Source organism: Geospiza fortis, unplaced genomic scaffold (genome assembly GCF_000277835.1).
Source record: "Geospiza fortis unplaced genomic scaffold, GeoFor_1.0 scaffold292, whole genome shotgun sequence".
Taxonomy (NCBI): domain Eukaryota; kingdom Metazoa; phylum Chordata; class Aves; order Passeriformes; family Thraupidae; genus Geospiza; species Geospiza fortis.
In genome coordinates, this window is record NW_005054482.1 from 558,824 (window position 1) to 580,014 (window position 21,191).

A 21,191-nucleotide genomic window follows, 5' to 3' on the forward strand; every position below is an offset into this window, starting at 1 on the left:
TCAGCAGGCAGAGGAGTGGTGATTACCTGATGTCAGTGATTGAGGTAGTGCTTTCATCAGCGAGCCCTGCCGAAAACTTTACATGAAAATAAAAGCAAAGCTCTGCTATCTTTGTGGTGGCATGATGACAAATTTTACATCATAATAAAAAAAGTATAATAAATAAATAAATAATTGGAAAAGCAAGATGTGTGAGGAGCTGAAGAGTCAGGGTACATTTCTGAAAGGTTGGGGGCTGGAAGGAAAGGAAGCCAGAGTTAATTTGAGGATGCACTGGAAAATAAATGAGCTTGTGGATTTAATTCAAAATCATCCAAGCAGAGTCTTTTGCATGAAAGAAGCCAGTGATCAGGCTCAGTTTGCTTGAAACATCAACAATGACTGCATCCTGCTGTTTCAGGGTTTGTGCTGGTGGATGCTTATCGTCCTTGACACCGCGGCGCCGCCGCCGTGCGCTCGGTGCCACCACCACCACCACGTGCCTCTCCTGCCTTGGACAAGGGCTCCAAACTCACAGCTTTTGAGGTTCGACCCCTTGGAAACACGCTTTTCAGGAACTAAAATCTCATCCTGGTTTAAAAACGTTTTACTGCATTTTTGGCTCTTTTAGCTGATATTACAGATGAGTGAAAAAGAAAAGGATGATGAAGTTGGCAGGTGCCAAACAAAAATCACAGAACACAGGTTCTCCTGATGAAGCTGATTTTGAATGTGTGTCTCTGGGTGGATTGCTGAATGTTCCTGCTTAGCACACCCCAGTGAGATGCAAAATCTCTGTGAGATCTATGGAAGAATTAGGTAATATTCCTTACAGTAATATATTGCAGTAGATAGGAGTGTGTTCATTACCGTCCAAATTCTGTTTTGGTTGGAGGCTGCTTTCTTTCAGGCCACTGTGTTTCACTAAAAACTTGCTCATGCACAGTCTTTCCCAGTTATCTGCTTCAAAAGTCCCTGAAAAGCTTTGTGTAGCACGTGGTGGGAATGTTCAGCATGAGCTTTTTTTGACAATGGATTTTTACTAGATTTGATTTTACGGTGTTTTTTTGTGCATAAATTCCTTGCAAGTGCAAGAAAATAGAGATGACAGCATTTCAGTTGATGGTACAGAATTTTTAGAAAGTTGTTTGGGGTTTTTTTTCATTTTTCTAATAAAAAAGGGTTTTGTTAACATTTTCTTGAGGGACACTTATAACAACTTTAGTATTTGAGAGGTTCAAATCTTGTCAAATTGAAACAATTTATTTACCACTGGAACTTGGAGCAGTAGCTTTTCTCAAAAAACAGTTTCCTCACTATGTGGAATATCAGGTTTATGAGCTGGGCTGATATTACACTAAAATTTAAAATGGTTTGGGAATTACATATTCCCTTCCCATTTTATATTCAGAATCCTCTAAACTGGAGGACTGTCCAAAATGGTTCAAGTTACCCCATACAGAGAGGAAATCTGGAAAGCCAAAGGGAGAAGGTAGGCTGGGTGAAATGGAAATTATGGGGTGCCCCTAAGCATAGGATTACTTGTGGCAGCTCTAATAATAGGCAGCTGCACAGAAACACTACTCAGGTGATGCTGTAGTGGTCTGGGTTTGTGTTAACAATGTTGACTTGTTCACCAAAACCACCTTTGAATAGCACCAGTTATTTGTAGCATAGGTGTGCTTTGAAAGATAACTGATTGATATGATCCTAGAAAGTAATAATTAACAGATTATCACACCTCAGTGTGAGTGACAGATTAGAACACGTTTCACTCACAGTTTTTACTGATTAGCAGATTATAGACTTTTGCTTCTTTTTCCTTTTTTTTTTTTTTAATGATGGAATTACTTCAGTGAAGAATTCCAAACCAGACTGTAAATGACTCAAAGATATTGCCAAATGAAGTCTGTTTTTAGTGGTATGTGTAGAAACAAGTCAGGCTTGCAGTTCCCAGTGGGACAGTGTGTGGGAGTCTGCCACCCTTACTCATGTTGAGTAATACCTTATTACACAAGTAATCTTGTCAAAATGAATAGAGTTGGTTTTTTTAGAGGTACTAGTTATTCAGTGTACATAAATAATGAATTAGTTTGGGGCCAAACCAGAATGGGAACCGTTGTTAGTGTTAACTGGCACCTCTTGCCAGGGCTGTGTGTGAGGAGAGATCATCGTTTCAGTGAACCTGGGAGCAAGAAGTGTTTTATTAGCATTAAATGTGGTCAGGGATGAGCAGATGCCTTGCTGACATTTTGTATAAGCTTGTGTATATGCATCTATATGTGCTTATACATGAGATATATGTAGCAGTGCTGCTGTCTGCAATCATAATTATTTCCTGTGGAAAGGCAGTCTGCAGCTTTGCAACGAGGACTGTCATTAGAGGTAAATATCCCTGCAGAGAGGCAGACTGGATCCCAGTGAAGTTTCTGGACTGGTTCAGCTCTCAGTATTTGATTTGGACTCAGGCCGTGCTCAGGAGCAGATTCCTGGTGCTGGGCTGGTGCTGCTCTGCTCCCCATCCTCTGCTCCCATCCCTGACACAGGGCTGAGGGGTTTCAGCCCTGCCCACGAGAAAGCCCCAGAAGGGTTTGTGGCTGCCAGAGGAGCTCAGAGGTGATGCTGCCATGCTGGTTCAGAGCTGGCTGTGCCACTGCAGTCACGCCTGGTTATGGTGAGAAAACAACAATGCCTCCCTTAATAAGGGGGAAAAGAGATTCTTGTACAGAGTTTTGACATACAGTTTAAATCATCTTCCTACATCCTGTGGACTTGGAGCTGTCAGAGAGGCAAAGCCTGTGTTTGAATGGAAAAGCTTTTTATTTCTTTAAAAAGTGTACCAGCTATAATTATCCATAACTTTGCAGGCCTGTTTTAATGCTGGTTTATAATTACAGGTCTTAATGCTAGATTATAGCAAGTCATTTATAAATAGTCAGAACAGAGGGGCTTGGGGAGTTTTTAACCTGTAGATTGCTGTGGGCTCTGTGATTGCTGTGATGGGATTTTGCCTGTGTGTGTGTATGGGGTGAGCTGTGCAGTGATTGATGAATCCCTTAATTAACTCCCAACAAGTTAAGATTTATGGCCTCATATCTTTTTCTCCTGACACATCTGTGTTTGACACTTTTGAAGACGCGGATAAGCCCCTTCTCCAAAAGCTTTTGTAGGTATCTGAAATGTTTCTGAGGTATTTTGCTTAATGTAACAAGATTAGAGTTTTATGACACAAAAATTATTAAATTTTATGGCACGAGCGATCCAATTGGAAAGGATGCAGGTTGTGTGCTAGAGGGCACTATCTCCTTGAGTACTGAACACCACTTCAGGTTTATTTGGGGAGTACAATCATGGATGAAATGAACCAAAACCAATGAGCAAATGGAGATGTAGTGGGGGACACTTTAGTGAGGTTCTGTTAAAAATAGTAATAAAAAAAAATATAGCTATGGAAAGATCACTATTGTGAGACCCTGAATCCAAGGGGAAAAGCAAGCAAGAAAAATAGTCATATTTAGCAGCCTGAAATTATTTGGATGGAACCAATAAGTGTAGGAAACAATTCATGTGGATGTAGTGTAGCTCTTGCTTGCTCCAGTGGGAAAATCCAGCCATGCTGAAGTCAATGCAAAAACTCTGAGATCAATAGACACAGGGTCTCAATTTAAGCCTACAAAGAGTCTGTTACAAACTGAAGGGCATAAAGAAATATTTGGAGAAACTGCTGTGATATGAATCACATAAAATATTTGTTGGATAAGAGTGAGTTAGAACAATGAGGTTTTTACTTCCCTGAAAAAACGTTCTTCCTACCAGGAAAAGCATTTATTTAATGAAAATTGAACAAAAAGCGTGTTTGGGTTTTTTTAACTGCAGTTTCTGCATATTAAGAAGCCTGTCTGAAAACAGGTCTCTTTACAGGAAACAGTATCAAATTTGAATTCATCACCAGAATTAAATCTTCAGTTCCATATGAACCACTGATAAACTCAAATAGGGAGATGCATTTCATAATTCAGTGTGTCTGTGGAATGGCCTGGGTACAGCCTGTGTCCCCATGCATCAGAACTTTGCAGATTTAGGTTCCCTAAAAAATTGCCACCTACCTGTTTTTATTCAGTAGAAGTGATTAATGACATTTCAAAATGCAATTCTTCTTGAAACAATGAAGTTGCAACAGATTTCATCTGCAGTGACACCTTTTACATTTGGAATCTGGTGTGCTGTATTACTTTTGTACTTTTCTGGGTTATATCTTAGGGTTTTGGGGTGCTTTTTAAAAATCCTATCCATAAATTGGTGTTTCCTGTTCCATTGTAAATCTTCTTGCAGAGTGATGTAACTGAAAACTATTCCGAGTTTAAATTTGAGGAGAAGATCTGGAAGTCCTGTGAGCTGTGAACTGTTGTGTTATCACTGAGGGCAGATCCAGGATATTTGCAGTCCTTTGTTGGGATGGGATAATTCCAGTGCTTCATTAGGTCTGGATCTGTTTAAAAGAGCTCAGTTTCAGGTCATGTTGCTGCTCAGAATTTAGTTGTTCCTTTCCTTATTGTTTGTGGTGGGAACTCTGCTTGCATCTTAGATGTGGAATCTGTTAAGACCTGGTATTAGCTCAGTAGGATAAACAAGATTTATGAAAAGAAGAATATTAGGGGATGCATGATGTGGGGGCGTATATCACATTTGGGGAATGAGCTAATCAAGGTGTGGAAATGATGAAAGACATTTGTAGATGACTTTTTCTTGTTTCACGTTGTCTACTTTGGAACCTCTCAAAAATTTGATCCTTTGCAACTACAGATTTTGATAATTATTATCCTTTAGGAAGACATTTCCAAAAGTAGATGTGGATCTGTTAGTTTATTTATTTAAATTTTCAGTTTTCTTGTGGAAATTTCCTGGATGCTCAGAAGGAGTAAGAAATCTCTGTGAAACTGATTTTTGTCTGAATCAGGCTGGCTGTGCACAGAGCTGCCTGAACACAAACTGCATTTGATGGCTGAGCTGTCCAGGTTTGTGTGTCCATTTCTTTGGGTGTTCTTGGAAGACTAGCACAGATTAAAGCCTCAGCTTTGCTGCTTTAGCCATTTCAGTGATTTGTTAATCTTCTAGGCTGGTGATGGGTTTGTGGCTTGTAATTTAAACTGGATGTTTTAGAGACAAAAGGAAAAGTTTCTTCTGCCCTTTCTGGTTTCGCTTTAGTTTGGTCTATAATCCAACCTGTAGGTTTTCATTTTAGATCAAAAGCAAAATAATCTCTGTTATTGCAAGTGCGTGGAGGTGGACACCTCTATTATCTTCCTTGTCTGTTGATATAAATTCCCTGCAGAAAATTATTTCATCCCTGTTGGGAACAGTGACAAGCAGAGGAAGATGATCTGAAACTCTATATTCACATCCAAAGTTAACAGAAGAGCTTTATTTCAGCGTGATATTCAAACTTTCCTTGTGAAGCAATGTGACAGAATCTGTGTTATTCTAGGTTAACAGCAGTAGGAGTTCTTGACACAGTTTGAGTATATAATGTATAATCCAAATCATCAATACAAAGCAAGGCATCCTCTCTCTCTGTAATTTATTGTCAGAGTGAATTGCAGTGGGGACTTTTGTGCATGACTTACAATATTTGCAGTCATTTTATCAAATATAAATGTTCTAAAGTACAGAAAATTGCTGTGCAATAATTGAGTAATGATCTTATGTCCATCCCTTTTTGTTTGCCAAAATTGAGACAACTGCTTAGTGCTGATTTTCAGAGAGATTTCGTAAATGCTCAGGCTTCTATTAAAGTACTGTTAAAATGAGTAACCAAAAAACTTAAATTCCGTAGCAAATGTCGATCTCGGTGCAGTACAATGCAAAATATGAATAATTCACATTAACTTTAGAAGGGAGCTGTGTGGTTTCTGCAGAAGGGTTTGAGATCTGTCACATCAAACATAGCTGTAAAATGCTGAATTCAGTGGGCTAGTAGCAAACTGCCAGTAAGAGTCTATCTGGTGATCTCTGTCTTTGTGCATATGCTTTGCTGCAGACACGTAGGTGGGAAAGCCTAGAAGACAGAATTCAGGTAGGATGTATGAAGTGTTAGTCTGTTGGACTAAGGCAGACATTAATAGAAAATACAGATTGGTTCTCTGAGCACTGGCAATAGGTGGTGTTCAGAACAGGCAATGTGCAGCTGCATGTAGGTTCTGCTAGGGATTTTTTTGTCTGAGTTTTTGTTGTTGGTTTTTCTGGTTTTTTTCCCCTTTTTTTTTTTTAATATAATCTAACTTGGCTCAGGAGGCAAGGCTCAAGATGAGATCATTAGGAGCAAAATAAGTCTTAACAAAGGGCTGTTTAAAGTCGCTGTTTGTTTTCAGACCCAGTTGACTGCTGCTGGGAACCATTCCGTGCTCAATATGCCAAAGCCTGTGGACATGCTCCACCTCACAGCAGCCCCACACATGGCTCAGGAGGCTGCTGGGCTCTTCAGGTGCAGCCCTTTAAGTGCAGAATAAAGAATGGGCTAATGAGAATCATAAATGCGACATTTTTGAGGAGGAGCAATATTACTTTGGCCCCTTTTTTTAACTTTTGCATACAAATAGTCTTCAGTTTCCTCGTTTATAACTTTATTTATTTATTTATTTCCCTGTTTTTCACATCTCCTTTTGGCTGTGCCTGGAGGATTTCTCCTCATTCTGCTCCTTGCAGATGCCCCTGGTTAGCACAGTGGGCCATCCATGGACAGACCCTGGTTTTCATGAACAAGGTTGCTGTAATTAATCCCAGAATTTGTCTGCATTTTAAGACTTCACTGTATCCCCCTCTATTTTGGAGACCAAGCTGGAAGCATTATGGGTTCTGTAAGATTTGCAGTAGTGCTTGTCTTGAATGATACTTGCATTTGCCCATGATTTAGGTTTCTTTTAGTGTTTCTAAAAGTTGAAGATAAACATATTCTATCAGACATTATCAAAAACTTCACAATGTAGGCCTGATTTTTCAAGTCAATATTTCTATGTGGCTTTTCCAGTGTGTGTTCTAGGTATCTTCCTTGTGTATCCTTTTTTATGTAGGTACAGATATAAAATACATTTTCATTGGGTTTTTTTTTTCCTGATCTAGCTATATGTAGATAGGAGGAATTTGATATATAGCTAGAAAGAGTTGATAGCAGATCTTCATTCAATCCTGACCTTCATTCAAAGCCGCTGACTTTATGTAGTCAAAAAGCTTAGATTATTAATGTCCAAATGTTTAATTCCTTAACTATACCAGATCTGCAAACCTGGAAAGATCCTTGCAACATGACTGTAGCACTCAGTTGCTCACATGGGTGAAATTTTGTAAACACAGACGTTTTGGCCTGCTAGCAAGTTCTTTTATTGTATTGTATTTTATTTTACTTTATTTTTTTTTTATCAGTTGTGGTCGATAATGAGATGCAGATGATTATTCCTTAAAAGCTGGGTTGACAATGGCTTGTATCGGGAGACATTCTATCTTCATAGAGTCCCTTGCAAATGCAAAACTAGATGGGTATTTTTTAAAAGGAATTGCATTTCATTATGCAGTCTTAGGTGAATTTTCATGTTTAAGAAGCCAGAATACAAGGGAGTGCTATATTAGTGTATTATTCTCACAACAAACAAGGCACTGTTCTGTTGCTACCTGCTTGGCCATTGTTCCCAATCGTGTGTGCTTTGCAGTGGTATTTGGATGGTTTCCTGCTCTCTGCCAGCACAAAAAAGGCATTTCTGTTACAATGGCCCCTAACCACACAATGACGGCATTAAGGATTTATTTGGAGGTTTCATTATTTTCTCCTCTTTTGTTCCTTCCAGGATGTCTTCCAAGCGACCAGCCTCTCCGTATGGGGAAGCAGATGGAGAGGTAGCCATGGTGACAAGCAGACAGAAAGTGGGAGAAGAGGAGAGTGACGGGCTCCCAGCCTTTCACCTTCCCTTGCATGTGAGTTTTCCCAACAAGCCTCACTCTGAGGAATTTCAGCCAGTTTCTCTGCTGACGCAGGAGAACTGTGGCCATAGGACTCCCACTTCCCAGCACAACACAATGGTAGGTTTGCTTTGCTCTATTGTGCTCTATCCCTTCTCTGAGCTCTGCCTGTGCAGCAGTTTGGCACCCAGGGCTGCCCTTGGTGGGGCGTGCAGGGCTCAGCCCCACGGACGGAGCGCGCCTCATCCCGGGCAGCTCTGCCCTGCTGGGCTGCCCCTGAGCCCCTCCCAGTGCAGGCTTTTCCTCCCCTTTGCCTGCTGGCATTGAGGGTGCTGGAGGTGTGTGAGCTGCGCTGGTGTGAGTTGGAAGTGTGTGTGTTCAGCAAACAGCAAACGGGTTTGGAGCGCTGGAAGTGAGAGTCACGTTTGGCATGGAGTCTGAAACATCACCCTGGTGCCAAGTTTGTGCAACAGTAAAGCTTGAAAGACTGTAGAAAGGCAAAAGAAAAAAGAAACTGAATTCTGATGACTTGAAAACTTACATCTGATGTGTGATTTACGTCACAGATACCCACAATAAAATTTACCGTGCTTATGAAATGAAATCAACTCGCTGCTTTTTGGCCTGTGAGTTCCCACTCTACAGCTGACTCTGACCACTCAATTCATGGCAGGCAGCAGTCCAGGGGAAGCCCAGAACTGGCTGTGTCTTAAAGAAGACAAAACAGTGCCCTGTTCCTTGCTGGTATTGTAGTGTCCCTGTGCTGGGTTTGGGCACATGGAGCGCTGATGCATTTTCAGGAAGGTTGAGAGGTGCAGAGAAAGGCCCCAACACCGAGGCACTTGCACACAGCTCTGCTGTGAGCACAGAGCCTGCACAGCTCTTGCCTGTTTACAAATTGGCTGTAACTTTTCTGTCAGTCCCCCACCTCCACTAGGGCGCTGGTAATTTCACTGGAAGGGAAGATAATAAGAGGACCTGCATATTTGAAGGCTTTTAAAAAGGCATTGCAAAACAGGTGATAGTGTATTCTCATAAAAGCCTGCAAGAGCTCCACAGTGGTATTTAAGCCCTTACAGCTCATTATGCATATGTAACAAGCCCTAAGTAAAAAGCCTTAGGGATTATTATTTCTCATAGGACCAAGTCACTGGATATTCACTGAAGCTACTCTCCTAGACAGAATAACTCATTGATCCTGATCCATTTCCCTTCCTTTTTTGGGCTAATGCTTAAGCTCAGACAGTGCTTTGGAATACATAATTTCAGTTTGTGTTATTGCAACTTTACATGGAGAAAGAACATCACTGGAGAAATTACTCATGGGCAGACAATGTCATTATCTTTTTCGAGCTTGTTTATTTCTCATCCTTTATCTTATGTTTTATGGATATGAAATTCATTAATGTAACAGTTCCAGCCAGTGGGATGTGAGAGTATTTGCTATATTGTGGCCTTTTTTAAGAGAGTGTTTTGAAGATAAGGGATTGTTTCTGACGGCATTTAAGTCAATAGATAAAGTTGTGATGGCACCAGTAGTGTAGAATCAGACCCTAATGAAATAAAAACATTCTGTTTCCTAAGGATCCAGCAGGAGTATTTCAGCTGCACCTCACTGGAACATTTAACTGCTCCTAAACTGATCTTAACTAACTCCTTTGCTTGTTTGGTCATTACAGTTTTTAAGAACAAGAGGTTTAGCTGATCATCTGGCATAGCTTCCTGCTATGGAGGTTGAGTTTAATGTGATGTCATTGTACAGTACAAGGTGCTGAATCACAGGGTGTTTTAGATAGTTTTGCTGCAGCAGTGACACACTGCAGCCTTACCCGAGGCAGTGTTTGGGGGATTGTAAGGGTCTGGTTTTGTCTTCATACATATTTAAGAACACTGCCAGCCTGTGTGAATGTAACATTGTGGTGATATCTCTCTTTCAGTGGGGACTGTGTTGTAGAAGTCATCACTCAGGTAGTTCAGAAAGGATGCAGCCTGTGTGTCTCCAGAAGAAAGTGATCAGTCTAAAAGAGTAAAATAGCCGTAATCACTCCCTCTGCTGTTGTGGTAGGTAGTTATCAGAAGGAAATCACTGGATAACATTTAGATGACTTCAGTTCGTGTGCTTAGCAGTGACAAAAATCATTCCCACAGGGCATTCACTTTCTAACATGGCAGAGGACATGTTTGTACTGTTTTAGTTCACATGCTGCTGTTTTATCATCTCTGGGAAGCAGATCCAGGTGTGTGCAGGTGTGCACACAGCACAGACTGCAGTCTGATGGAGTTTTATTGATAGAGCTCCAGGAGCTTCACACTTCCCAACTTACACTCCTGAAAATTTACCCTGTTGCACTTTACCAAGTTTTAACAGCCTAATGAGACAGCTCTAAATTCTGGGTAGATTTTTATAAGAGGAGAGCAAAATTCCTCTAAGGACATCTTCAGACCTGATCAAAATTGGCAAAAATCTGCAGAGCCCATCAAAATGAACGGGATATTTCTGAGGATGTTGGAAGTGCAGCTCAGTGGCCCTCCCTGAGCGGGGCATTGGGCCAGGTCTCCTCTGGACATCTCCACCAGCCTCAACCAAGGCAGGGGTGACTCTGTCTCAAGCTTTCTCTTGATAGAAGACACCAGATACTTATTTCGAGTAGGAAAACTCTTCTCATGATAAGAAAAGAAACAATAATTTATCAGATTTAAAGCAACTGCTCCGTAGAAAATAAGAGGCAAATGGTTTGACCTGGAATATATCTGAGATGTTCATGGCAGACCACGAGCCTTGCAGGAAACACTTGAGGATTACAGTATCAGTCAATAGCTCTTCTGAAGAAACCTATTAAGGCTACAGTATTTGGGTAGCACAGATAGTTGCTAGCTCATCTGAGTTACAAAGGTTTGTTTTACTTGTTTCTATTTGCCTGCCTTTATGTTCTGTTTGTCTGCTTTTGCAACTCTCAAGACCACTGATCTTACCAATGGTGTCTGTGTGCTAAATTCTGGAAATGAGAAATGTCAAGGCTAAAAGCACTGATTAAAGTATTCCACAGGCATGGTGTGTTTAAATCACACCATCCTTTTTAGCTCTAGAATATCAGTGAAATGCAGGATGGGATTAAAGAAAAATAAAAAATCAAAGAAGTACTGAAGAAAAGGTCAAAGTGGTAAGCCATAATTTTGCCATTCCCTGGTTGTTCCAAACTGATGACTGTGACTGTCCTGGTAGCCCAGATTTGTCCTGCACTTTCAGTGGGATTTAGAATTCATTTCCAATAGTGCTTTAAATTGATAGGAAATATTCTGGTGCACTGTTCAGTAGCTTTGTTGCTTCACACTAAAAGAAGTTGTGTTTCTGTGGTGAATGAAGTCACTCCTGTGTAACTTGGGAATAATACTGAGAATGGCAGTACTGCTGGTCAAAGAGCTTACCAGCACGGTGCTTTGTGCTTTTCCTCCACTTGTTCAGAGTAAAAGGTTGTTTAATGCTTCATTTGGATTCTCTTATCGCATCTCTCCTGGCCTGTGCCTCACCTGTTGGTCTGGAGTTGTCAGCATGTGAATGGTGGTGGATCAGAACAACAGGCACTGGAGCACTCAGCTATTATTCAGACCTTCCGAGGAGAATGGAAATCTGAATGCATATAGCTTTTTAAAAAGTCAAATAGGACTCTAATTATACTGAGCTAAAGAATGCATATTTAAAAAAAAAAATAAAAAACAACCTCACAGTGGTTTTAGAGAAATTTTAATTTCCAGTGTACCTTTGAGCATCAAGCTTAGGATAAGTTATTGTGATGATACAATGCACAGTGTTGTGAACACCAGTGCCTTTACTGTGCCAGCTCTCATAATGAGAATTTCATTGTTTGGGGAGAGCAGTCTCCTACACTCTAGACAAAAGTGTAATTACTTTTGAACGATGTGGAATGTGCTCAGTTTAATAGCATGGAGAATAGATTCACAAAGATTCAGATAAAGCTAGCTTGGAAGCCATATGTGCAGTGTGGCAGTATGAAATTGTTAGCAGGCACCATAATTACAACACACACACGCACACAATTTCACAGTTTAAACTAGAAACTGTTGTTTTTGTAAGAGATAGGCCTAGCTGAACAGGACTAGTTCAATTAGAATCAACCAGAAACAGGGGTAAGTTTGCCTTTGTCTGCTGTTCTTTCCCTCCTCTCTTAGTGGTAAATTGATATTTATAAGATGATGAAATTGCACTGTTGCAAACACTGCATTATAAATGTCATCACACAAGTGGCTGGTGGAAGCAGTTTCTGCAGATACAACTTTAGGCTTTTATCAGAGTTTAATCTTTATACTTGGAGCATTTCAGGGAATCACTGTGTGGGCCGTTAGGAAGGGGAACAAATGAAAAGGAATCAAGTCAGGACCCATCAAAGAGCTGCAGAAGTTGCTACTGCACTGCTTAGTCCAGGCCCTGGAAAACTCTCTGCAGTGCTTGAGAACCAGCTGTGATGGAGCCAGCTGATAACAGCTTTGGTAGCTCTCCTGTGTGCCTGGCAAGCATCTTGCATTCAGGTTGGGCTGATCTGTGTGTCCCCCCTGTGCTGGTCCCTGTTCTCCCTCCTGTCCCATCCCTGTGAGTCCTGCTCCAAGTGCAGCTCCTGGCTGGGCACACAGATGCGCTCAGCTGCATTCTTCAGGCGGGTCAGGGATCGCAGCCAGGGTGCCATTCGTGGTGCTTTTGTGGAAGTCTCCCTCTGTTTATTGAACCACCCTCTGAGCACAGTGACTTTTGCACACTTGTGGCCATGGAAAACCAGGGTGGATACATTATTCCCAGCAGAAATCAATGGGCAGAAACACCTGCTGAAGTCTGAGGTGACCCATTGGTGTTTTGATCAGACTTTGAAAGGTCCAAAAGGACATTAAATAAGCAATGAAGTAAGAAAAACTTCTTTATTTTTAATTTATTCTTTTCCCCCATTCCCCAAGCAGGGGGGTTAAAACTACATTTAAACCAATAACTTGACAAATCAAGACCAGACTTATAACATACATTGCCTGGAATACAGGGAGCAGATGACTGTAGTTTTTAAAGGCCATGAAGAGAAGTGGAAACAGCAGTTGTTTGTTTTTGCTGAAGACCATCTTACTGTGAAGCAGTCATGTTTTTAATGGATTCATTTGAATTCAGTTAAGCAGAAAATAATCAACAGAAAAGTAAACACCTTTGTTTTATGGAAGTGCTGGGAACTGTATGTGTCCATTGTTTGCAAGTGATTATGTGCCTAGGCATCAATTCATTGACTTCATACTGGAAATGTCTTCATTTGAACTTACTGCATAAATACCTGTAAAATCTAATTCAAGTGAGTAGCTGAAAAATTCTGCAGAAAAAAGAGATAGGTAGAACAGTAAAGCCTACATTTGGTGGGAATATTCGAACCAGATGCTCTCTCTTATGAGAAAAACAACTATTAAATGGCCTATCAAAAAACTATGTAAGCAAAAACCTTGATCATCTTTCCAAGCAACAGAGATAACTTCAAAATTGTGTTTCAAATCTGTGCTATCAATTTGAGGAGCACTGCTGAGGGCTAGGATCTGGAGAATGCCCCTCTAGGACTGCAAGACCAGTTTATAGCAACAGAGACATCCAGAGACTACATTTAAATGTTCCTGCTTCTTGATACATCTTTTGCTTTCAATAGACACTCTCTGTGTGTGACACAACACAGGTAGGATCTGTGGGATCTTCTCCATCCTATTGAAAGTCAAACAATAAATGTGGAATTTGTGTAGTTTCTGCAGTCCAGGTCCATCCCCTGTGGCACTCTGCCCAAATTTATTCTGGAACTCCACCTTTTTTGGTGACAATGAGTCTTTCTGGTGTTGTGGTGAGACACAAACTCTGCTGCCAGTTAAACACCCAGTTCTCCATGGTTCTGAAAACACAAGGCCAGAGAAATGTAGTTTGAAATGTTTGTGCTTTTCCTTTCAGTGGCTGTGTGTCCTTTTGCCAGGCTTCTGCGCTCATGAGAAGCTTTTGGCTCAGTGTAACTATTATCAGAGTAGAGAGCAGCATTCCAGGCTTCCATACTCTTATCTGACATATTCCCCAAGGCAAGGCTGTGGGAATCCTGGGTTGGTTATGTTTTGCTCCCTACATAGCACAAACTCCTCCTTTTGGATACCACCTTGACTCATTTTTGCTTCAGCAGTTGTTAATTCATTTTAGAACTTCCTGAACAATTTCCCCACGTGCTTTGTGTTTGCTCTACACACTTTTCATACCCCTGGTACTTCTTCTGAGCAGCTGGTGTGGCTTTCTCCCTTTCTTTTCAGTGCAGATGCAGCTTTATCTGTTTCCAACCTTGAAGAGCCAGCTTTACTCTATCAGTTCCTGTGTGCTTGCAGTTGTCCTCTGAAAACCTTTTTCTGCTTTGCCCGTTTTCTTCCTCTGCTTGTAGACATATTTAGCTTGGTCATTTTTATTATTTAATGCATTCTAAAGCCTTTCAGTAAGTAGCTCCTATGAAGATGTTGCACAGTAAGAATGAGTGTTGAGCTATTTGCTTGGACAGAATGTCAATAAAGTAGGAGATGGCTGGTTTGTGATATGCAGCTCTACTTAGCACAGATATACCAAACCTAAAAGGCATTGTGAAGTGTTGGTCATGGTTTCTTGAATTTCAGGGTTGCAGGGAATCCCTGTGGTATAAACTCAGGCTCTGAGCAGTGCCAGAACCTTCTGCCACCCTCAGTGCTCACAGTTGTGTTTTACAGTCCCTCCTCTCACTGACAGAGGTTTGTGTCCATGGGAAGTTACCTGCTGCAGCTGGGATTTGGAGCATTTCTTTATTTTCTGTCCTTTCAATGGGCTGGTGATGTGCTCATGGTTTTTGCACTGTCTCTTTAAGTGTGATTTCTCAGGTCATACAAAATTCAGCTGGATTAGGCTGTGCCAAGGCCAGCTTGCTTTCTCTAGTTTTTCTTCCCACTGCTAATGCTTTTTCAGATTCACCAAAAGTAGTGGTGGTTGCAGTGGGAATGAAAATGGCATTTAAGGTCTCATGTCATCCAGTGATGTTTTTTCCTTTCATGGAGCTAGCTGCATCCTCTTGTCTTCAGTGTATCAGTGAAACACCACCTCCTTCTCTGCTGTAATACAAGGGGTTATTAATTTTCTCTAGAAATTCACGGCTGAAGAAGGACCTTTGGCAAGTTAACTGCAGATTTCATTATGTGTTTACTCAGGAATGGGCATTTACCAGTGGTGGGTCAGCTCCTAAGATGTGTTCAGAGAGCTCCTACAGGAGGAGATTGATGTGGAATGGTTTGGCCGGCCTCCTTTCCAGGTTCTCTTTAACACCCTCGAGTTCTTTGTGTCTGTTTCTGGTTTAGTTGCAGTTGTGGGATCAGATAAGGCATTTTTGCTCTTTGCAAGGGAGAAGTAGAATTGGTGAATCCCATTAATTTAGCATCACTAGATAAACCCGCAAAAGTCACTGGGTGGAGTTGTGCCCAGTTTAACTCGGGATACCTTTTGCCAGGACAGTGTAAACAAGACTGTAATTATACATGGAAATAGTGGAAATATGGAAATAGTCTGCTTCAGCATCCTCTTATTATGCTTTTAAACTGAACCCCCCAAGGAAAGAATGAGAGCTCTAAAGATTAACTTTCTGTGGTTTGTACAGGCAGCAAGCAAATTACACAGATTGTCTAAAGCATAGACCAGTAAAATCTAATATCAGACTGTTATTATCTTTATTTATATTGTACCAAGAGCATGATTTATTTTTATAGAGACAGGAAAAAGAAACATTCCTGCCCCAGAATGCTTAGCTTATGACCCTGTTCCTGCAAAATAATCTGGTTGATTGGAACCTAATGCTGATGGTAGCAAGAGGGAGGGAAGGAGAGGTCACTGACTATAACTCCTTCTGCACACAGCTTTCTGTGGGATTGGATTTTGATGACAGAAAATAAGAAATATTATAGCAAAAAGGTAAAATCCTTCTGACATCTCAAGTCTGAATTACTGGGGTGGATTGTATGTGTATCTCTCCACTAAGTCATGTCAGAGGTGGAAGCTTGCACTGCTTGTTAATACTGCTAGCCAGAAATAATGCAAAACATCCCTGCTTCAGACTCTGTGCTGATTTTCAGATTGAATTTAAAGTGTGGCTTTCATCTCTGTAAGTTAAACCTTCCTCTTTCCTTTCACTTCGGACTGCTGCAGTTGCAATCAGGAAACCTGCTCAGCTTTGGATCCTTCTGTGTTCAGCAGTGTCTGCTGAGGTTTCCAGAAAACACCCAGGCACGAGTGCAGAGCTTAGCACTGAGATTTAGGGCTCTGCTAGGAGCAAGTTACTTTCTTGCACAGTTTTCAGTTAAATTTATGGAGTCTCAGTGATGAATTTCTGGTGATTATTGGAGCCTTGGTGCAGCATGAGGACATTTTGGCTTTTCTGATAGAGGGAAGTTATTTCCTCTCACAGAATGGAGCTGGCCACTAACACATCATACAAAGCCATGTAAATCTGAGTGTCACTTTTTGGGGTGAAGATTCAAGGGTGAAGTCTCCTCAGACTGTCTGTTTAAAAAGTGTATGGCCCAAAGTGAGCTAGTAAAATCAGCTTTAACTTTATAGTTAATGGCAGTAAATAGGGAATAGTGGAGTGTGATTCATTTTGTCCTAACAGATCCTGTAAGTAGGTCAGGGAACTCACACCCCAGAAGTGCCTATTTTTCTTCATAGGTTACAGCTGGAGCTTAGGGTGTTAAGTTCAGCTGTTGATCCCTATAGTTTATAAATCTATGGTTAGATAACTTCAACCAAAAAAGCTTTGAGTGAGAGGTAATTTCCTGGCCAGAGCATTTAATAATTTGTTGTTGGTAAGTAAAGGTTTGCTATGTAGTGGGAATAGAAAACATTCTGCATCTCAGAGTTCAAACCACTCAGCTCACCTGACTTTGTGACCTGCATCTGACTAATGATAGTGAGTACATGGTATATTCTTTACTTTTATAAATATTAAATCTACAATCTCCCCACTTTTTTTTCCCAAGTTCTTAAATTCATATTGTCTTGACAGAGGCAGCAGCAGAGTGTGGGGGAGAGCAATAAGACTTGTTTAAATTCTCTTTAAACCTATTTGATAAACTCCACTGGAAAGCAGTTTTCAGAATTTCATGGACCGACCAGCAGAGTTGCAAATAGAGTCATTCAGTCCTGCAAAGAATACATCTGTGGCAGATGATGTACTTTTCCTGTTTGCTTGTGGCCAGTGTAAACTTGGCTTTTGGGCAGTGACCATAGCTTCAGTTTTGAAGCTGTCAACATCAGTATTGGGTAATATATTGACACAGGGCCACAGTGAATTCCTGAGCTTTCCTTGTGAATAAACTGATTGGACTGAAATACTTTTATAATTAGGACCTGTACCTTTGTATTGCTTGATAAAATGTCATGGAGTTGTTGTACTCGTAATTTGATAAATATTAACAAAGATGGCAAGTTTTTTGTTTACTGGGTGAAATGAGATGTTATTCCAGCATCCAGGTTGTTGATTTATCACGGGCAATTCACTTCTGTCATCCATGGCTGTGCCAGTACAATGGAAATTGTCCTTGCCCTTCATCCTAGATGGTCTGTGATTTATCAGAGTTTCCACACTCATGGAGATTATTGATGCCATACAGTGAGATTGGGGTTCAGATCACCAAAGCTGAGGCACATAAAGTTAGGGCTGTCTTCACAGCTTGTGTGAAAAGATAACCACCCGCCTAGAACAACATTTCCAATCTTAAAATAAGCACCCAGGACAAGAAAGATGAATTACCCTCTGAAAGTGCTTGTCTATTGACTGTGGAGGGAGCCTTGGTGACTGGTTTAGACTGGGTGTCAAATTTGGGGCTAAAATTAGGTGAGAGTAATCCCATTCACAGTATGTGGTGTTAAAGGAGTAGCGCAGGTTACTGTGCCAAAATTCTCTTGTTTTTCTGGAGAAGTAACCATGTTCTAGGTCATCCTTTTTTTGGGGAATGGCTGGGGGTGTTGTGTGTGAATATTCTATCAGAATTCTTTTTTAACCAGTACTGATGGTGTTTAGTGGGGTTTTAAGAATTGAATATTCCCCAAAAGCAAACCTGTTGTTGTATATCTATTAAGTAGTGTTAAGTTCAAATAATAAATAATGTGTTGGTTAGCAACATGTATCGGAGAATAAAGAAATACAGAACACCTTAAAAACATCATTTTGGGAAGGTTCTCTTAGTATTGGAAAATGGCATTAATTCTAGTGCCTTTAATTCTATTAATTCCCTTTTAAAATTTAGGGAATCATCAAATGTTATTAGAAATTCAAATGCTTGATAAAGCATTTGTCTATCTTCGTATCAGCTGCAATGAACATCAGATTTTATTGTTCAGTTTAATTGATTACAGAGAACGTATGTAACCTGTTAAAGATTTGATTTAGCCTTGCTTGGTCATTTTTGCAAGTCCAAATGCTGTGCACAGGCATAGCAATGTATTGGTTAGGAAACTGTAGTAAAATTCCAGCCTTATTCTGTAGAAAAATTCCAGCCTTACTCTGTAGAAACCTGTCTGCTGCGCGTGTTTTAATTCTACTTATGTCCTCCTCTGTGTTTAATCCAGAAAATGGGGATATGTACATGTGCACAGCTTCACATTTTGGCACCGTGTTTGGTATATTGTGTGCTGTGACTTGTATCGTGCCTGCAGGCCATAGGAAAATGACACAAATTAAATGTGAAATAGAGGGAGACGTAATTTAAAACTTGCATCTTCTAGGGATGCGGTATGGCATCTGAGAGTTGCGACATATTGCAGACAATTCCCCCTATTTGCCCAACAAGAAGGGGGTGTTTTCAGCTGTGCAGGCTCGGCAGCATCCCTGGCTGTGGCTGTGTTTCGTTTCAGGCTCTAGCCACGACCACTGCCACACTCTGTGTCTCTGCCTCCTCCTTGTTCCTGCCTGGCTGCACAGGTCTGTTCTGCTCTGCCCTCCTCTGTGGCTCTGTAATTATATTTACTTCACACAGACACGCGAGTTCCCTTTTCCCTTTTACATATGTTGTTTTCCTTCGTGCTGAGAAAACTCCACAGCCTGACAGGGCGCTTTTTTTTTTCTTTCCCTTTTTTCTTTTTTTTTTTTTCTTTTTAAGCGCTCCAAATTCTATCCAGCTTTAAACTCTTATGTTTATAACCCTGAATATCTCTAAAATGTCTTTACCTAAAACACTTTATGGTTTTATTACCAGGTTTATGCCAGTAATAATATTCACATCAGCTTTCTTAGGGATAATCTTTAAGCAGAACCTAGCGAGAAAGGCTTTGAAAACTATCATTCCCAGGAACGCAAATCTGGGAACATGAAACATCGGTTTAATCGCCCTCCCTGACAACTTAACACGACAGATTGAAAAATACAAGCCGATATGGAAGTGGGATCAATGGATTATCAAAGTCCTAAACATCTTTTCTTGGGCGGGGGGAGGAGGGGAGCTCTGGGGTCCGCTGGCATGCGTAAAGCACCAAGTTTGCACGGCTTACCCCAGATCCTCTGTGCCTGACTGGCAGCGAAGTTGAGAGGGAGAGCGAGATTTACATGAGGGAACTCAGGGGGCTTTGTCACGGCAATTGTATAAAGTGATATACAGTGCAAATCGACTCGAGCATGTCCCTGGATAGCAGGCGGTTTACAGCCTCTTCAAGCAGAGATTACTGCTTTATCTTGTCATACTAAATTAACGTGGCAGCACACTGTTAAACAGTGGTGACCTCTTCATCTGTGGAAATTGCTGCCTAGAGGAGAGATGGTATTTAAGACTCTCTCTCTCTCTCCCTCTCTCTCCTTTTCTCCCCTCCCCACTTTTCTCCATCCTCTTCCCTTCCTCCCTGTCTCCCTCTCTGTATCTTGTCTTTTTTTTTCTTTTTTCTTTTTTTTTTTTTTTGCTGTAGGGCCCTGAGGCATTTTTGGGTTAGGTTGTAACATTAAAGACAAAAAGAAAGAAAGAAGGGGGAAGGGAGAGGCTTTTAACATCAAGGTGACAACAGCTATGTGTTAATTGGGCCTTTGTTGTTTGATTAATAGCCACTTTGGTGTGGAATATTAAGACAGTTGTTTGGACAACTTTCTAAAAATGACATGTCCTTTCAGTAAACTGGGATTAAGCGATGTTCTCTGGTCTGCACATTTTAACTCCTTATTGTTATTGCATTTAGTCCTAAGCTTGCTGCTCTTTTGGAGCGAGCGTTCCATCCAGCGCTGCTGGCACCATCCTGGGCTGGCATGGAGTGCCACAGCTCCCCAGGGGCACGCCAGGGAGCTGCTCTGGGGCTGCTGCTGCTTCTGAGGGTCAAGGTGATGGAAATACCTCTGCAGCGTGGTCCATTTTAGAATTGAATAATGCTCCGAGCAGCGCAGCTGTGTGGGGAAAGGGACAGAGCCATTTCATTGGGCTGGCAGTGTGATGCAGAAGAACAGGGAAATTAAATCCCACGTTCCCGTCTTTTTTCAGTAAACTGAGTCAGTTAAGGAGAGGATGACATTTCTTCTTTAGACCAGGTTTTCTTTTCTTGGTTTTTCTATTTACTATGCAGCGCTTCACCGTGGGTCCAATCCAAAGCTCTTTGAAGTCACTATAAAGACTGCTTTGTCTTTAATAGGCTTTGGATCAAGGCCCACATGACCTTAGGCAAATTATTGCAAATCAGTGTTATGAAGTGCTTGGAAATTTGCAAGCATACGTGTCCAAAGCATTACTTTTTGATATACTTTCAAAAATGGTTGGGAGGCCAGGTGAAATCAGGGTGGCCTTGGAGGTATCCATATGTGCTGAAAATGGAAATGTTATGGGTGCAAGTTTGGGCTAAGGAGGCTTTCCCTGCCTCCTCCTGTGCTGGCTGCTGGGTGTTTAACAGGTTCTCTTCCTGTGCTCTTGCCAGTGGACAAGAGAAAAAGCTTTCACTTCCAAACCTCAGCACTGACTCTGGCATGCCATAGGACTTTGACCACCTCAGTCCTATGAAGATGGCTGTGGAAAATTAATTATATGAGATGGAAAACGATGATGATCTATCTTGGATTTTTCCCTGCTGGAGACAATTGTTCCTTACTGTGAATTTCTTGAGCTGCCACCTACACAAGGATTGATGCAAAATTCTGTGCGTTTTGTATGTAACATTTTCAGAGGCAAGTTTTTATTCGCTTCCCTGGGATGCCAGCACAGCTTATTTTTTGCAGCAGAATATTTGCCATTTC

At 41.1% G+C, this 21,191-nt stretch overlaps 1 protein-coding gene across 2 annotated transcripts in view; it reads left to right on the forward strand.

Annotated features, from left to right (window-relative positions):
• SOX5 (SRY-box transcription factor 5) overlaps window positions 1-21,191 on the forward strand; it is a 274,532-nt gene that overhangs the window by 29,777 nt on the left and 223,564 nt on the right. For both annotated transcript variants that reach the window (XM_031063130.1, XM_031063131.1), the window contains exon 3: window positions 7,815-8,046. In XM_031063130.1, the coding sequence (XP_030918990.1) occupies window positions 7,815-8,046 (232 nt within the window). The remainder of the gene's footprint in view (window positions 1-7,814; window positions 8,047-21,191) is intronic.